General features: G+C 39.1%; 1 protein-coding gene across 1 annotated transcript in view; it reads left to right on the top strand.

Moving 5' to 3' along the window:
- The window catches only part of PGF (placental growth factor), a 15,152-nt gene extending 3,501 nt beyond the window's left edge, over positions 1-11,651 (top strand). The window contains exons 2-6 of the mRNA XM_015822204.2: positions 3,545-3,587; positions 5,036-5,232; positions 6,738-6,814; positions 9,205-9,234; positions 11,285-11,651. Of these exons, the coding sequence (XP_015677690.2) occupies positions 3,545-3,587; positions 5,036-5,232; positions 6,738-6,814; positions 9,205-9,234; positions 11,285-11,297 (360 nt within the window). The 3' untranslated portion in view covers positions 11,298-11,651. The remainder of the gene's footprint in view (positions 1-3,544; positions 3,588-5,035; positions 5,233-6,737; positions 6,815-9,204; positions 9,235-11,284) is intronic.
- The last annotated feature ends 3,749 nt before the right edge of the window (positions 11,652-15,400 follow it).

Genomic DNA, 15,400 nt, shown 5'->3' with positions numbered 1-15,400 from the left:
GAGAAAGAGAGAGGGGAGAGGAAAGGGAAAGGAAAGAGAGAGAGAGAAAGAGGAAAGAGAGGGAGAGGAAAGAGGCATAAAATAATTCATTTGCATTTAATTGTAATGGTTCAAAGAATGTTCGGAAAAATGTTCGGCCCTCCAGCACGTTCACTTCATCCAATCTGGCCCTCTTTGAAAAAAGTTTGGACACCCCTGTGTTAGACTATGGCTTCCAACATTCCAGCCGGCCTGGTCACAGAGACTGAGAACATGGAGATTGTAATCTAACGCATTTGGACAGCATCAGATTGCGAAAAAATCCATTAGTTTCTGAGGCAGGTCTGAATTAAATTCAGCCCATGTTCTAAAAGTAGTATCTGGTATTAGCTAGTAGGAGAGTGCCTTAGATTTTAGTAGCTCATTACAATCATGCATTGGGTCAAACTTCAGTTGACTGAAAAAGCTTTTAAATGCAGTAATATTGGATGGCTAGCCCATCCAGAGTGCTACTTAACATATACAAACAATCTACAGATTTATTCTCTGACTAAAACAATATAATGTATATATAAAACAGATAATGGATTATTGCTGTCAATCTTTGTTATTTGGTGTAAATGACTGATCATTTTTCATTTTTATGCAGGGCAGGGAATCAAATTATTAAATTTCAACTATATACAGCTGTATTTGTGCTTATGTAAGCATTTCTTATTGACCATTGTTATGAATTAATATGAGTTCAAAATTCTAACAATCAAATTCATCAACTGACTGAACAAAATTTGGGGAAAAATAATCTTTCTGTATGTAGAGGCTAATCCAAAGTATGTTTTTCTTTTACCGTACTCTTTTCATATTGCTATTTTCATACTTAATCTTAGGACTACCAAGCTGCATCTCTAGGATTTAATTCTATTTTGTCCCTTTGTCTTCCTTTCTTCCATTCCATTTGATCATTAAGGACTCTTCAAATCTTCTTCCACTCTTGGGAAACTGTGTTAGACTGACACCTAGTGTTTCTAGCACAAAGTTGGTAACTGCAAGGAGACAGATAACATCATCAAATGAATCATAGCACGATAACTATTAAAAATGACATGCTGAATCTAAAAGTTTTCTTCTATATATCTGATTGAGTAGTGATTTTCTCTTATTCTATGTATGTGTATGCCAGAGCTAACTCAAGACATTTTGCTGTTTCTCACGAAGGACAACTGCATACATAGAAACTAATTTGACTAGTAGTTAAAAGTTATTTCTATGCTGGCAAGGGAACAACATCCTTCATCACATTTGAGACAGTAAATAGTTTTAGAATATTCCATCAGATTAGAAACATAAGTAGAGTTCTGCCCTACGTCTTGACTATTGCAACACGCTCTACATGGGGCTGCCCTTAAAAACCATCCGGAAGCTCCATTTGGTTCAGAGTGTAGTGGCCTACCTGGTTTTGTGCATACCTTGGTGTGCACATGTGTCACCTCTCCTGTGGGAGCTGCATTGGTTGCCGATTTGCTTCCATATGCAATTCAAGGTGCTGGTTGTCACCTTTAAAGCTCTTCGTGGCTTGGGACCGGGTTATGTGAGGGACCGTCTCTTGCTGGTCACATCTACCCAACTCACTAGAATGGGGAGGCAAGGAATGTTGCGGTCCCATCCCCTAAGGAGGTACATCTGGCAGAGCCCAGAAGAAGGGCCTTCTCCATGGTGGCTTCCTTCCTCTGGAACATCATCCCTCCAGAAATTAGATTGGCCCCCACTCTGACACTCTTTCAAAAGGTCTTGAAAACGTGGTTTTGCCAGAGGGCCTGGGGAACCCAGAGTGGGATGGAGCCCATTAAATGACTGATATGAGTGTGTATTGTTGCCAAGAGGGGAGAGGGCAGTTATTATTTGATTATTTTTAATTATTTTTATTTGTTTCTATATTGTGTTTTATTTTCTGTAAGACATCTAGAGTTGGCGTGAATGAGTAGGTGGCTATATATTTTTTCCAAAATAAATAAAAATAAATAAATAATTCAGGGCCATCTGGCCTGGTGACTTTTGCTACCATCTCCCCATTCATATGTAGCAGGGGTGGGGTGAGCTGAAGAGGCAGTGCCAGGAGATGCCTGGGAGGAGCAGTCAGTGAGAGGGAAGAGAGGAGTTGGGACTCTGCTGAGGCCTAGGTTGGGGGGGGGGCATGAGCACCAGCTGAGGAGGGCAGAGAAAAAAAAACCAAGGCCAGCGAGGGGGAAGGCGATAGAGAGGAATGGGAGAGTCTTCTGTGGGGTAAGCCTGGGAGAGAGAAAGGGATAGGCTTACCCCATAAAAGCCTCTTCCCTTCTATCCCCTTCTCTCCCTCAGGCTTACTCCACAGAAGCCTTTCCCCTTCTATCTCCTTCTCTCCCTCAGGCTTGCCCCAGCCTGAGGGAGAGAAGGGGATAGAAGGGGAGAGGCTTCTGTGGGCTAAGCCTGAGGGATAGAAGGGGAGAGGCTTTTATGGGGCAAGCCTGAGGGAGAGAAGGGGATAGGATAGGACTTGTTTCTGTGGGGCAGCCTGAGAGAAGAAAGGGGATGGGATAGATGAGGCTTCTGTGGGGCAAGCCTGGGGGAGAGGGATAGGAATAGGACAGGTTTGTGTGGAACAGCCTGAGAGAGGCTGACCACCACCCCATCACATGACCCGCCTGCTGGAAGGAACTGATCACCACTTCCCCATGTGACTCAGACAATCAGAGATGCCTGAGTGAGGGACCGCCATACCAAGAGGGCCAGGAGAATCCGGACTCCAGCAGCCCTTTCGGGGGTAGCCGTTACACATATTTTAACTAACCCTGAAAAGACATCCAATAAATCCATAGATTATTTTAAATCTTCCATTCTGAAGGTGGAAAGAGCTGATTTGAGAGTGGGACCTACAGTCTTAGAAACCTTCTTGGAGACGAATGTCTAGGACCCTTTTTCTCAGATATTGATAACATGTTAAAAAGCAATTTTTCATGGATATGTTGGGACTCCAACTGTGGGATGATTCGATAGTGTTTTCTAGACCCATTCCCAGTATTCAGAGAAACATTTGCTACTATGATGAATTCCTTCCCAAGAGGGAAAACATAAAAGTAAGTGAGAAGAGTATGACAAGGATCATTTTTCCTATCCTTCTTTTCTGCTGGAATAAGCTTGGCAGAACTTGGGAAGGCATTTTCTTTACTTTTAGATTTTTTACCAAACCATAGGTAGACTTCTTTTGAGGTTAATGGATGAATAAATGTTTGAACTTTAGCAAACCCTGAGATTATTAATGGACACTTCCCTTGTGTTATAATTTATTTAATGAAATAAGAAGACTGTCACATATCTCTGAATTCAGTTTTGTAGACACTGAGATGAATTAAGTTTGCTATTCCCAGGATTCTCAGCTGTAAATCATTTGTACTGAAAAAGTCTGGTTGTTACAGTTCCCAAATACCTTGGAGAAGGGTTATGGGGCATGTTATGTCAACCTTTCTACCTTTCTGTGTCTGGAATGTATTGGAAAAATTACCTTTCCCCCCTTTTTCCCCTCTATTCCCAGAAGAAAGACGTGGTTCTTCAGAACAGCACTACTGATAGAGCAGGTGAGTATGAAACATGTGAAGCATGACCTTCTCTTATAGTGTGAATTTGGACTATATATGTTTGTCTGTGTAATCTATACAGTAATGGGAAGAGTCTTGGAGGCTGTTTATGTGTTCTGATGCTACCCTTTGGATTTCTTTTAAAAACCCTCACCTTTTTTGAGAATCCCTTGACCCAGTCTACAACTTCCTCTCCAAGTTTTTCCTTTTCCTTTTTCAATTACTACTTTGTTTACTTAGATCATAAGGTCTGAAATAGTTGTAATCTGTAGAAATTGATTTAATAAAGAATGAAAAATGCTATGGTTCAACTAGTATTTTCTTTGGGGAAAAGCAATAGGAACAAAGTCCAAGATTTTCCTCCATTTTCCACAGTTCCATAATTTTCACTTTCCCAGCAAATATTGCTTGTATATTTTTTAGTCTTGCTAACTGCAAAGAATTAGTTTACTGTTACTTTTAATATAACTGATCTTGTTTTATCCACAATTTACAGTTAAATAATTAAGGTTCAAAGGATTAATGGAAAAGACCTTTGTTCAACATCTTAAAGAATTTGCATCAATAGATGCAAATCCAGCATTTATTTTTTTTACCTGGCAGACATCATTGTGCAATGAGTAATGATTCTTGCGCTTCAAAAAAAAGTGTGTTGGGTGAGGTCAGGGAATGAGATCTCATAAAAACTTGGAACTTTTTCAATATTTCCTCCTTTTTGGGAGGAATTTTGATTGGACTCTTAAAATGATTGCAATTTAACCTGTGAGGTTATAGGCATCGTTTTTAAGGGACACTGGATCCCTAATACTCATGAATGATGTGTTGCTAACCTTGAGGGAAATGGTACTGAAACAGAGGCAAGGCAATGTCATAGAGTCATAAAATGTAAGGGATGTTGGAGAATATCTTGTTTAATTTCCTGCATAGTGCAGGAATCTATTGCTATAGTATTTCCAGCCTCTGTTTAAAGCTTTTCAGCAACTGAGACTCTACCATCTCCAAAGTCTTGTACAGCTCTTGCCAACTAAATGTTTTTCCAGATGTTGGACTAAAACTCACACCCATGTAATTTAAGCCCATTATTTTTGTCCTCTTCTTTGGAACAATTCTGAAAAATTCTGTCCCATCTTCTACACAGTCCTTTACATATTTGAAGCAGCTATCAAGTCTCCCCACAGTCTTTTCTCCAGCCTACACCTACACACCACCTCCAAATGTTCTTCAACGATTTTTCCTTCCAGATCCTCTGTCTTTTTGGTTGCTGTCCTCTGGAGACATTCCAGCTTGTCAAAATCTTTCCTAAAATGTACCCAGAACTGGACACAATATTCTAGTGCAGTCTGACAAATATACAAGTGAGAGACACAATGTACTTGTATTTCCTGCATTGGATATATGCAAGAATTGGCAACTAAATACTTTACTTTTATACTTAATTTCTTTTGTAGTGGTATCCTTTTTTGATGTTTGGAATCGCAGCTCCTGCCAGCCCTTGGAAAAACTGGTCAGTGTTGTATCAGAATACCCACATGAAGTGGAGCATGTGTTCAAACCTTCCTGTGTTTCCCTGCGTCGCTGCTGTGGATGTTGTAGAGATGAGGCACTGCAATGTGTTCCAGTGGAAATGGCCAATATCACTATGGAGGTAGGTGAGAACACTATAGTTCTACTTATCCTGGAGCACAGGATCACTTCCTCATCTTCTCTGCAGTTAGCTGCCAATGCTTGTTTGTTTCATGTAAATGCAATTCAGAGTTTGCTGGTAAGAAGCTAATGTTCTGTGGTGAGGTTCCCATAGCTTTTGAATGAACATCTGGAGCTGTTAAAAATGTATATTATTTTCCCATCTTTTCAAAACCCTACAACTCCATTGTGTAGGACAGTAAGATGGTACACTTCAATTCCCAGAATACCTCAGCTAGTATGCTGCCTGAGGAATTCTGGGAGATGAAGTCCACACATCTTAAGATTGCTGACATTAAGAAATGTTGTCTAAGAGAAACAAAAGCAGTTCTGCCATAGAGTCAGATGAAGGAATTGCCTTAGAACCAGACTGGATGTCACATTTATATATGAATTTGTATAGTATTCTTTTTACTTTAAGGATGTGTGTATCTGTTTATATAAAATTGGGACAATATTTACTTACCAACTACAATTGGGACCAGCAACTCTCTCATTAAGAGAAACAATCCTTAAGTGAGAGATCATATGACCATGGCTTATGATTTGACATCTGTGTTCTGCATTAATTCTGCTTGTTGGAAGCCAGTTGTAAAGCTGGCAAATGAGGATCATGTGATCATGGGGTGGTGCGACGGTTGTAAATGCATGCAAGTCACAAAGCACAAAGCAGCAATCACATGACCACAGGACACTGCAACAGACATAAATGCAAGGATTGGTAGTGATTTTTTCCCAATCATTGTAACTTTGAATAGTTAATAACAAGGCAGTCGGTGAGCAAGGACTGCCAGTAGAAGGTGTGGAGATGTGGTGAGTTCTTTTCCCGAATTTGCTACTTGCCTAGAAGGCAATATCAACTGTTTAGCTAAATAATTATTTGCCCCATTGGGAAACAGCAACTTCAGAGATGTCATTTTCTCTGGAAGTCTGATGCAGTGATAAAAAATTAAAAATAACTCTCCCAACATTGCCCATATTCTGCTTATTGTTGTTCCCCCTGGGTTATTTTTAAAAATAAAACTCAAGATACGTTACGTGGCTCCATATGTAATGGAGTATATGCAGTGGTGTGTTGGAGACAGCTCTCACTGGCTTGTGAGAGCTGATTTTTAAATTTTCTGGAATTTTATGGGATGAGAGCAGAGCTGAGCCTTGATGCCTTGTGCGCCAATCAGCTGTTCTGTGGTGGAATGGTAGCAGTGGTGCCAATGGAGCCAGTTATTAAATATTTCTCAGCAGACCACTGTTTACATGCATAAATTGTTTTAACATGTTGTCTTGTCTGGCCCATAGATACAGTTTGCCAAGAAACCTTCCCTTTAATGTGAAAGAAAAATCCATTGTTCTTTGTTAATCTATGGCTCTGAGGAATAGAGTCATACTTAAAAACTGCTCTTTGGCCAAATAGGAGAAGTGAAAAGAGATAAAAATGCTCAACAAATTACTTAGATTTTACCTTTTCAGCTCAAGAAGATCAACCCAGAGAATCAGTTACCCTTCGTGGAGTTGTCATTTACTGAACACAGGAAATGTGAATGCAGGTGAGCAACTTTGCTGTGGCATTTGGTAAGTGCACCTGGTGCTTCACAGTGTCCAAATTAGGGAATAAGGGAAAACAGGCTTTTAATAAACCCCACCAATCCATCTCCTTGAGAATCTGCTCCATAGGTCTTTGCTATTATATTTCAGAAACTGGTACTTCAGACTTTCTGTTAATGTCACATGAAATTATGCACATGAATGCACATGAGATGCATTAGGGAATGGCAGACTTTATTTCACAGGTTCAAGTTTTTATTGGAACACAGTTCCAGCAACTGTGCTATAAATTTAAAAATACGTATATGGTTTTGTGATTAGCACCAGTATCAAGCTTATCTATCCATTCATACAAATATCAGGTTTTCCATTGGAGTGCTTTTCCCATAATAATGGTGTAAGAGAGAGAGAAAAAGAAACTTTTGCATTGTTAATGTTAATTAATTTAGAGTCACAAAACCTGACTTCAGGTTTATAACAGATCACCCAGATACATATCAGTGTTCTGAAATAAATTCGGCTCACAGTTACTCTAATTGGGGTACTGTTTTTGACTGACATCATGATAATAATATTTACCAATCCCCACCATATTTTATCCTCTGATTAAAAGGAATATATTTTCATTGGGTTCTTCAAAACCTAATTTTGTTTTTCCCACATCCAAATCAGCAGTTGTAAGATTAAATTAGGGTTTCTGACAGATCAAAGTGTTCACTTATAGATATTTCTATCTTTGCTTAATGAGCCCAAATATGCAAGTCTCAGTTGGCCTTTATATGATTTTTCAGAGAGAAGATTTTGTTGATTTCATTGGAATTGAGCCTGGCAGAATCATTAAACCTCTTACTTTGCCATTCCTTAAAGTCATTAGAATTTAGCATGCAAACAGAATTAATCTGAATTGGATAAAAAGTTTTTTCATAATTCTGCTAAAGAGTTTAGGAATGTGTTTTTTAAAAACAAACTAAAAAAGAATTAAGGCAAAATTATTAGGAACCTGAATTCATTACCAAGTGCTACATTCTGTATATTTTATGTGTTCCAGTAGAAGATCAGCATGTGGACAGTCCTGCATGCTTGTTGCTTAATAAGCTGGACACCATGTGATGAAATATGGCAGAGGTAGCAGCTGTTCTAATTCAGCTGTTTTCCATGACATTTGGGACCTTTATAGATACCTCATCTTCACTAAAAGAAGGAAGTAACAGCCTGTGTCCCTCTCGTGTTCTGGCATTCAAAGATAATTATGCATCAAGTTGATCAAACCTCTAGAACAGTGTTTCTCAACTTGCAAATTTAAGATGTGTGGATTTCAGCTCCCAGAATTCCTCAGCCAGCTATTAGGAGTTGAAGTTCACACATCTTAAAATTATCAAAGTTGAGAAACACCGCTCTAGAAGTACCCAGAATGAAAGAGCTCCTGGCAAAATTTGGGTACTAATATGCACTATTAATTTTTCTTAGGTACTAATGGTCATACTATGTGCCTTCTTTGCCTTTTTAACAAAATGTTTCTTTTTGAAATGTTCAGGTTTTTTTCCTAAAATCCTCCCCGCCCCCCCCAGCTCCCAATTTCTTATGAAGATATAATCTCCCTATGTAAGCCAATTCTTTGCAGAGGTGCATTATTAGGCGTTTGTTGGGATTCCTGGAAGACCCATTGTAAAACTAACATATCCGATTCCAGACATGTCATCTCACACTTCATTTATTACTCTAAAGCGGGGCTGAACAAACAAAGCCTTGTTATACTTGAGGCTTTTGGAGGGGGGCGTCCCTCAGAGCCTTCTCTAATTACTCTTGTTGAAAATAAACAGGGTTTTCTCTTTTTTTCATTGCAAGACAAGTCCTAAGGAGGTTGAACAGAAGTTGGTAAAGCAGAACCCCAGTAAAAATCAGAAAATCCAGACCCTGCCTTCTTGAGTGATGTGGTGCCTATTGTAGTTCTGGTCTTCTTAGAAAATGTCAAAAGCTTTCCCATTTCTGCTCTAGATTTCAGCCTTCCTGCCCACTGTTGCCCTCATCAAAGTCGCTGGAAATTTCTAAATCATCTGGCACACAGCCAGCATGATGGTAAAGGCAGTGTAGAATGAGCTATATTTAAGGAGCACAGGCTGTGGGACACTCTTTTAGGGAATCTGCCCTTTCTCTTGACTGGGTTTGTAGCTCCACATCTTCTAAGTCAGTGTTTCTCAACCTTGACAATTTTAAGGCATGTGGACTTCAACTCCCAGAATTCCACAGCCAGCATTGCTGGCTGTGGAATTCTGGGAGTTGAAGTCCACATGCCTTAAAATTGTCAAGGTTGAGAAACACTGTTCTAAGTGCTCTGTATGCAGATGGCAGATACCACCATATGCTAAAAGTGACTAATTCTGTTCCCCCCCAGGCCCCGACAAGATGCTCTGAAGTCAGGGAGGTAAGTGGCATTACTAAAGATTCTGGAGGCTGGGACTCTCTGCAATGTCTTATCTCCCACCCACTCTTTTCCCCACCTTTCCTCCAAAAGGAGGAGGAGACTCAAGGGACGCAGCAAGAAGAAGCGGGCAAAGCAGAGACCCAAAAATTGATCTCTATGTGAGTATCAACAGCAGGGAGAAGGAAAAGAATACTATGGTGTGTGAGTCATAAGCGGAGTCTATCTTTCCTTCCATCAGTACCTACCGGTAATTTGGCTTCTGGACCATGCAAAGCCAGTGGGGGGAGTCTGGAAATCTCATCTTACTTTATAAATAAGCATTGATCAGTGTGGATTCATCTGCACCCATTTCTCCGTTCTCTGATGGTACAGTCTTACTAGACAGCCATAGCTTTTCTTTGCTCTTCTCTGTGCTCTGTGCTCTTTTTTTTTATGGCTACATAGATAATACTTCTGTCAAATGATCGGAATGAGTGCCTGTTTAGTTTAGGTCCATAGCAGCCAATGAATGTGTGAGCATAAAAGTGGTGCTAAACAAATGTTGTATAATAACACCTGCAACCAAATAAAAAAAGAGAATAGTCTGATTTAAAGACAATTACTTTTAAGGAAGGTGCAGAACCAATGAATGTCCCTGTATACCAGTGGTTCTCAACCTGTGGGTCGGGACCCCATTTGGGGTCGATCGACCATTTCACGGGGGTCGCCAAGCAAGGCAGTCCGCCATTTTTTTTGTCCATTTTTTTTCCCTTTTCCGGCGGGTGCCTTACTTCCCTTGGGCTGGGCCAGCTGGTGGTCGGCCTGCTCCGTCTCTGCCGCTTGCCAGCTACGCCTCGGCCAGTGCAGGGGGCGGAACCACGCATGCGCGGCGCTCCCGGGCAGGGAAAGTCCTCGACTTACGACCAGTTGGGTAGTCCTCAACTTACGACCGGTTTAGTCCTCGACTTACGACCGGTTTAGTCCTCGACTTACGACCGGTTTAGTCCTCGACTTACAACCGGTTGGGGTCGCGGCATTAAAAAGGTTGAGAACCACTGCTGTATACACAGAGGGAAGGGGGAATTCCAATGCTAGGTTGGAGAATTGAAACTTGGATCTTCAGTTTCTGCCTGTAGCAAAAGGCAGGAACAGAGCTCGGATCTGTGCTTGGCTGGAGAAACAAAGCTCAGATTCCAAAGATCCAAACTTTGTTTCTCCAGCCCAGCATAGAAATCTTCTTCCATGGAGAGGAGAACTCATGCGGAGGGCTGCAGAAGTGAACCTTGAATCTTTAGGATCTGAGCTTTGCTTCTCCAGCCCAGTGCAGGAGTTCCTTTCCATGCACAGATGGGAGGAGAAATCCTTCACTGGGTTGGAGAAACAAAGCTTGGATTCAAAGATCTGGACTCCATTTCTACATCCCGGGAGTTCCCTTCCTTCGGCAGGTAGTTCTTTCATTCCATCTGCGTAACAATTCAAATGATTGTTAATAATCACAACTGGAAGAGCCAGGATTGTGGTCATTGAGTGGAACAGTCATGTGGGCTATTTACTTAACAACCATGTTGTTCAATGACCAAGTTTCTGGTCCCAATTGTGGTCGTAAGTCAAGGACTACCTGTGATTGCCATATCCTATGGCTAATAGTTTTGTCTTGTTCTTCTTTTGAAGGGGAAAAGTAATGCTGTTTTGAGATTGTTAACATAATAGCATTGGACTACAATATTTTAAGATTGAGCCTAAATGTATTCCTTACAAGTTTACTTATTAGTTTATTAGTAATAAACTAATGTTTAGAGCTTAAAGAAGAATTCAGGCAATAGGAGAAATTCATGGAGGCTTTACACACACAGTGGAATGTAATTTTATTTTCTGTATCTGGGTATTCATTTTAGATTTTTAATGTAGTCAATAGCATAAATCTACCTGATCTTATAATGCATTTATTACAGCAGAGCAGAAACCAGAGTTTGCACGTAGAGTAGGAAATGTAATTTTAGCTGTCCATTTTCCATGTTAACATCTTTGGGTGTTTATTTGGTGCTGAGTATCTTCTGTACTTTCTCTCTAGGTGTGCCGTTTGATGAGAGTTGTTGCTTTCTCAGCCAAGGGCAGTGCCGCAATGCCTCTATTTAATTGCTAAGTCCTCTTCAACATTCTTCTGCAATTACAATCTTGACTGATGAATTCAGGGGGGCTGATAGCAGCTTGCTCACTTGAAGTGCCAGAGCAAAAAGGGAGGAGTAAAGACAACATCCCAGTGAGAATATGGAGGAGACGGTTTTTTAAATAATTGCATCAGAAGACTGCCCCAGGACCAAGCGAAGACCCTGTTTATTTCAGTCCATTCCCTGCCTACATAGAGCTAATATTTCACTCTGATTTCTGCAGAATTGAGAGTAAACAGAAATACAAGAAAACAGCAGCTGTTTTATGTTTTAAATATTTGGAGTTTGGGGAACTTAAACTATTAAGACAAATGTGAATACTTCCACCTGAAATGTCTGGATATTATCTCTCAGTTGGGAATTGAGAAATGAAAGGGAAGAAAAGTTTGAGCTAAACAGTTGTAAGTCAAGGTCTACTCGTATAGCTGGTTTGGGGAGGGGAGGATGGTTGTTAAAAAAAAAAAGTTCACCAAAGTAGGTAAATTCTCTGGTCAGCCACATTCTAGACAACCCCATAGCTGATTTAAGCAGGTATTTCTGCCTGTCCATCTCATTGTACAATAGTGTAGGTTCACAATCAGTCATAAAAGAAAAGTAAGTTCAGGTGAGCTAGTGGAACTGAACACAGAATTAGGTCTTGTTTTATCCTGAGATCTAAGTGCATATCTAATAAAAAATACTAGCCTTAATAACTGCAAGAAAGTGTGAAAGATCACTGCTAGATTTTAAATTAGCTTCTGTGATCAATTTATGGAAAACTTATTTTTAGAGACTGTGGCTATCCAAAAAGCACAGATAACAAAAAGAACAGATAACCATAAAGACAGGTATTATGCCCATCTTACAGTATATAAATTTCCTGAGGTTTGAAAAAACCTGAAAGAGAATTGTGACATGTAAGTTAAGAACTAGAATGATGGGAAATTGAAATATAAGAAGTTTATAAAAAGTGTAATGGCATACCTTTTGCATGCAACTCTTACAGTAATTTGCTATGAGATGTTGGGTGTGTGTGTGTTTGTGTTTGTTTGTGTGTCTGTTTGCAGTGTGAGTGAACTCAAGCTGAAATAGGTGAATGGGACATAGTAACTGTTGGTCAAGAAAGAACAAGCAAGCATCATTGTGTCTTGATTATTCCTGTATCTACAGCTGTTACTGATTCATATGAAAACAAGGTGGAATTTTCCTAAGTCTCTACATTTTTGAACTGTTATATCCGACAACATCCATGAAAGGAAACAGAACTAAACAGACCATCAGTTTAACCCAATGAAGTATATTGCTTCCTATAGTAACTTAATGGCAATATATTCTTGTTCCCCTGGATTGAAAGCTCTTCTTTTATGTAGTAAAGTAGTGCATGAGTTCCTGCTTTTTCAGTCAATGCAGTGCAACAACTTTCCAAATAAATTATTCTAAATAAAATAGAATTAGGGATCACCCTAGTCCCTTGTCTGAAAAAGCACTCCAAGAACTTGTCTTCTCCGGATGTATGAGAGATAAATTCCAGTTGTGATCCTTCTGAATTGCTGAATGATTTACCAGAGATAAAGACACAATCCAATATTTTGGTCTGCATGCTTCCTATGTGACTTGGGGCAAATGATTCAAAGCTGTTCCTTTGCAATGTGAGTGTGATAGACAAGGAAACTTGTAATAATAAAGGCACTATGACTCTTGGAATGCTTTTTTATTGCAATAATGATAACCAGATATATATCTTGTCAGAGGTTGCCAAATTTTTCTTTTTAGGCAATTATTTTCTGTCTTGTAATTTCACTGACTAGAGAGTCTTAGAGATGCCAGCAGTTGTTTAGATTGGCTATGACCTGTCTGGATTCTTGAACTGGAATGTAGCTTTGCGCTTGATAGAGAACTTCAAACCTAAAGGAAACGTCTTTACCATCTGTATAAGAATGCAGAAATTTCATACAGGATATTGTTGTTAGTATAGGAACTATAAGACTTGGTTTTTTGTTACTTTCTGTGGTTGGCATCCTTTTTCCTTCTGGGTAGGAAATTTCCCCTATGATATTTTTTGAAATGTTCAACCTGAATCTAACAGTATTTACTAGATTTTTAAAAAGGTTTAAAGTTGTACCCATGGCCACCCAAAATAATCCACAATATGAGTTTCCTTTTTACCTTGAACTACTCTAAATTGTATGGTTCTACTGTATATCAGCATTTGGAAATGTTTTATTAATTTTTCATCCCATGTACCTCCAGATTTTGCCCTCTTTCCAGTGATTTTCATACTAATCCTTGTTATTCACACATTGGGCAGGAATCCTACCTTGGTTTTAAAATTCTCGTGCCTAATTATATTATAAATAGGTGATACTGTCTAGCTGACCTTTGAAATGCTGCACAAGAAATTCCCGATATGAGACATCTATAGTTCAGAATGCACCTTTCACTCTGGCAAAGACAAGGAAGTGATGGAAAAATGCTTTTGTTTGCTATATATTGAAGACATAATTAGGATCAAATTTTCCTTCAGCCAACTGCACTTTCTCCCACACATGACTGAGAAAGACACAGAGAATATGAAGTAATGCTTATGAGTGCCAATATTACCAATAAGGGGGGGGGGGGTGAGGTGTCTTTGATGCTTTCTGAGCTTGGTTGTTTTCTTGCAGACATTTCATTACACAAACTAGGTAACATCATTAGAGACTAGCCCTGATCACTATCATGGATGATGTTAAGTAGCATTTTCCCATCACCTTGGGTAATGAAATGTCTGCAAGAAAACAACCAAGCTCAGAGAGCACCAAGGACCCTTCATTTCCACTCTGAGCTACTAATATTTTCCTTTAATGTTCCCAATAAATACTTCATTTAGTACCTGATTAGTTCCATGACTTATTTTACTTTATATTATTTTAACTATAAATAAACAAATGGGAAACTACAATGTCATAAAGCTAATGAATCTTTTTTTCCAAGAATGCTGGAGGCTGCAGAGAACTACTAAAGGCATTTGTAGAAAGTAAGAGTTGATGGCTGAGGCTAGTATTTGGCTGGAAATAGCTCACTTTCTAAGAAAAAGGCTGAAGTGATTCAGAAACTAAATGGTAAGAAGGATATCATCTTCATCTGTTCCCCTTGTGAAAAACAGATGGTAAAGATAATATATTCTTAAAATCTGTATTCTCTGGCACAAAACATTTGAAGATCCTTAGAACATAACATTTTATGTGTATTATTATTAATTACAGTTGTACTACAATTTCAAATAGAAATAGTTCCTGCTAAGCCATGAGGTCCTTCTAAAGAAATTTTCTTTCTGACTTCCGAGAAAGAAATGTTGAACTGAAAATGGCTGTTTTTAGCAGCAGAACTGCAGCAGATTAAACAGCAGGCAGAGTGGCTTTTCATATTTCCTCTCCGGGTAAGAAGAGGACTGAAGATCACCCAAAAGTGCTCCAGGCCATTGCTCCTTGCAAGAAGACCGCAAAACAGCAGTCTCCAATGGGTGGAATATCCATCCAGCAGTCTCTGGGAGATGAGGGTGGAGTATCTATCTTGCTGAATTCATGGTTGGCATCTTTAAGGACACTGGGTTCACTGTTTGTTAACTCTTTTCAGTTATTAGAAACTTTTTATTAACAGGTTTTACAGCACTGGGTGAGTTTCCTTCAATCCTTAGTGAAACAAGTTTTAAACAATTTAAAGGCTTAATTTTTTTTTTCAGCAAACAGCAAAAAGTGATTAAAACTTTGATTTTGGAAAATTACAAATGGACTAAGATCCAGATAAATTTGAAATTAGATTTTGGAATTAAGTTTAAATTAATGGGAAAATGTTTTGTTTTGAATTCTTTAAAAAAAAGGTTAGAATTAAACTTTGAAAGTTGGTCACTAGAAGGAACTGCAAGGAGCTGGAGATTACAATTAAAGGAGAAGTGCAGCTAAATTTGACTAGTAATACAGAATGAAAGAAAATTTAATTTCAAGAGTGTTGTCTCTATTGATAGACTGTTTAAAATGTCATGGAAGAGGAATAAGTTTAAA

The sequence above is a fragment of the Protobothrops mucrosquamatus genome, unplaced genomic scaffold (assembly GCF_001527695.2).
Source record: "Protobothrops mucrosquamatus isolate PMUCROS unplaced genomic scaffold, P.Mucros_1.0 scaffold1498, whole genome shotgun sequence".
Lineage (NCBI taxonomy): Eukaryota > Metazoa > Chordata > Lepidosauria > Squamata > Viperidae > Protobothrops > Protobothrops mucrosquamatus.
The sequence above is the reverse complement of the archived record's forward strand: the minus strand, read 5'-3'. Positions and strand labels throughout refer to the sequence as shown.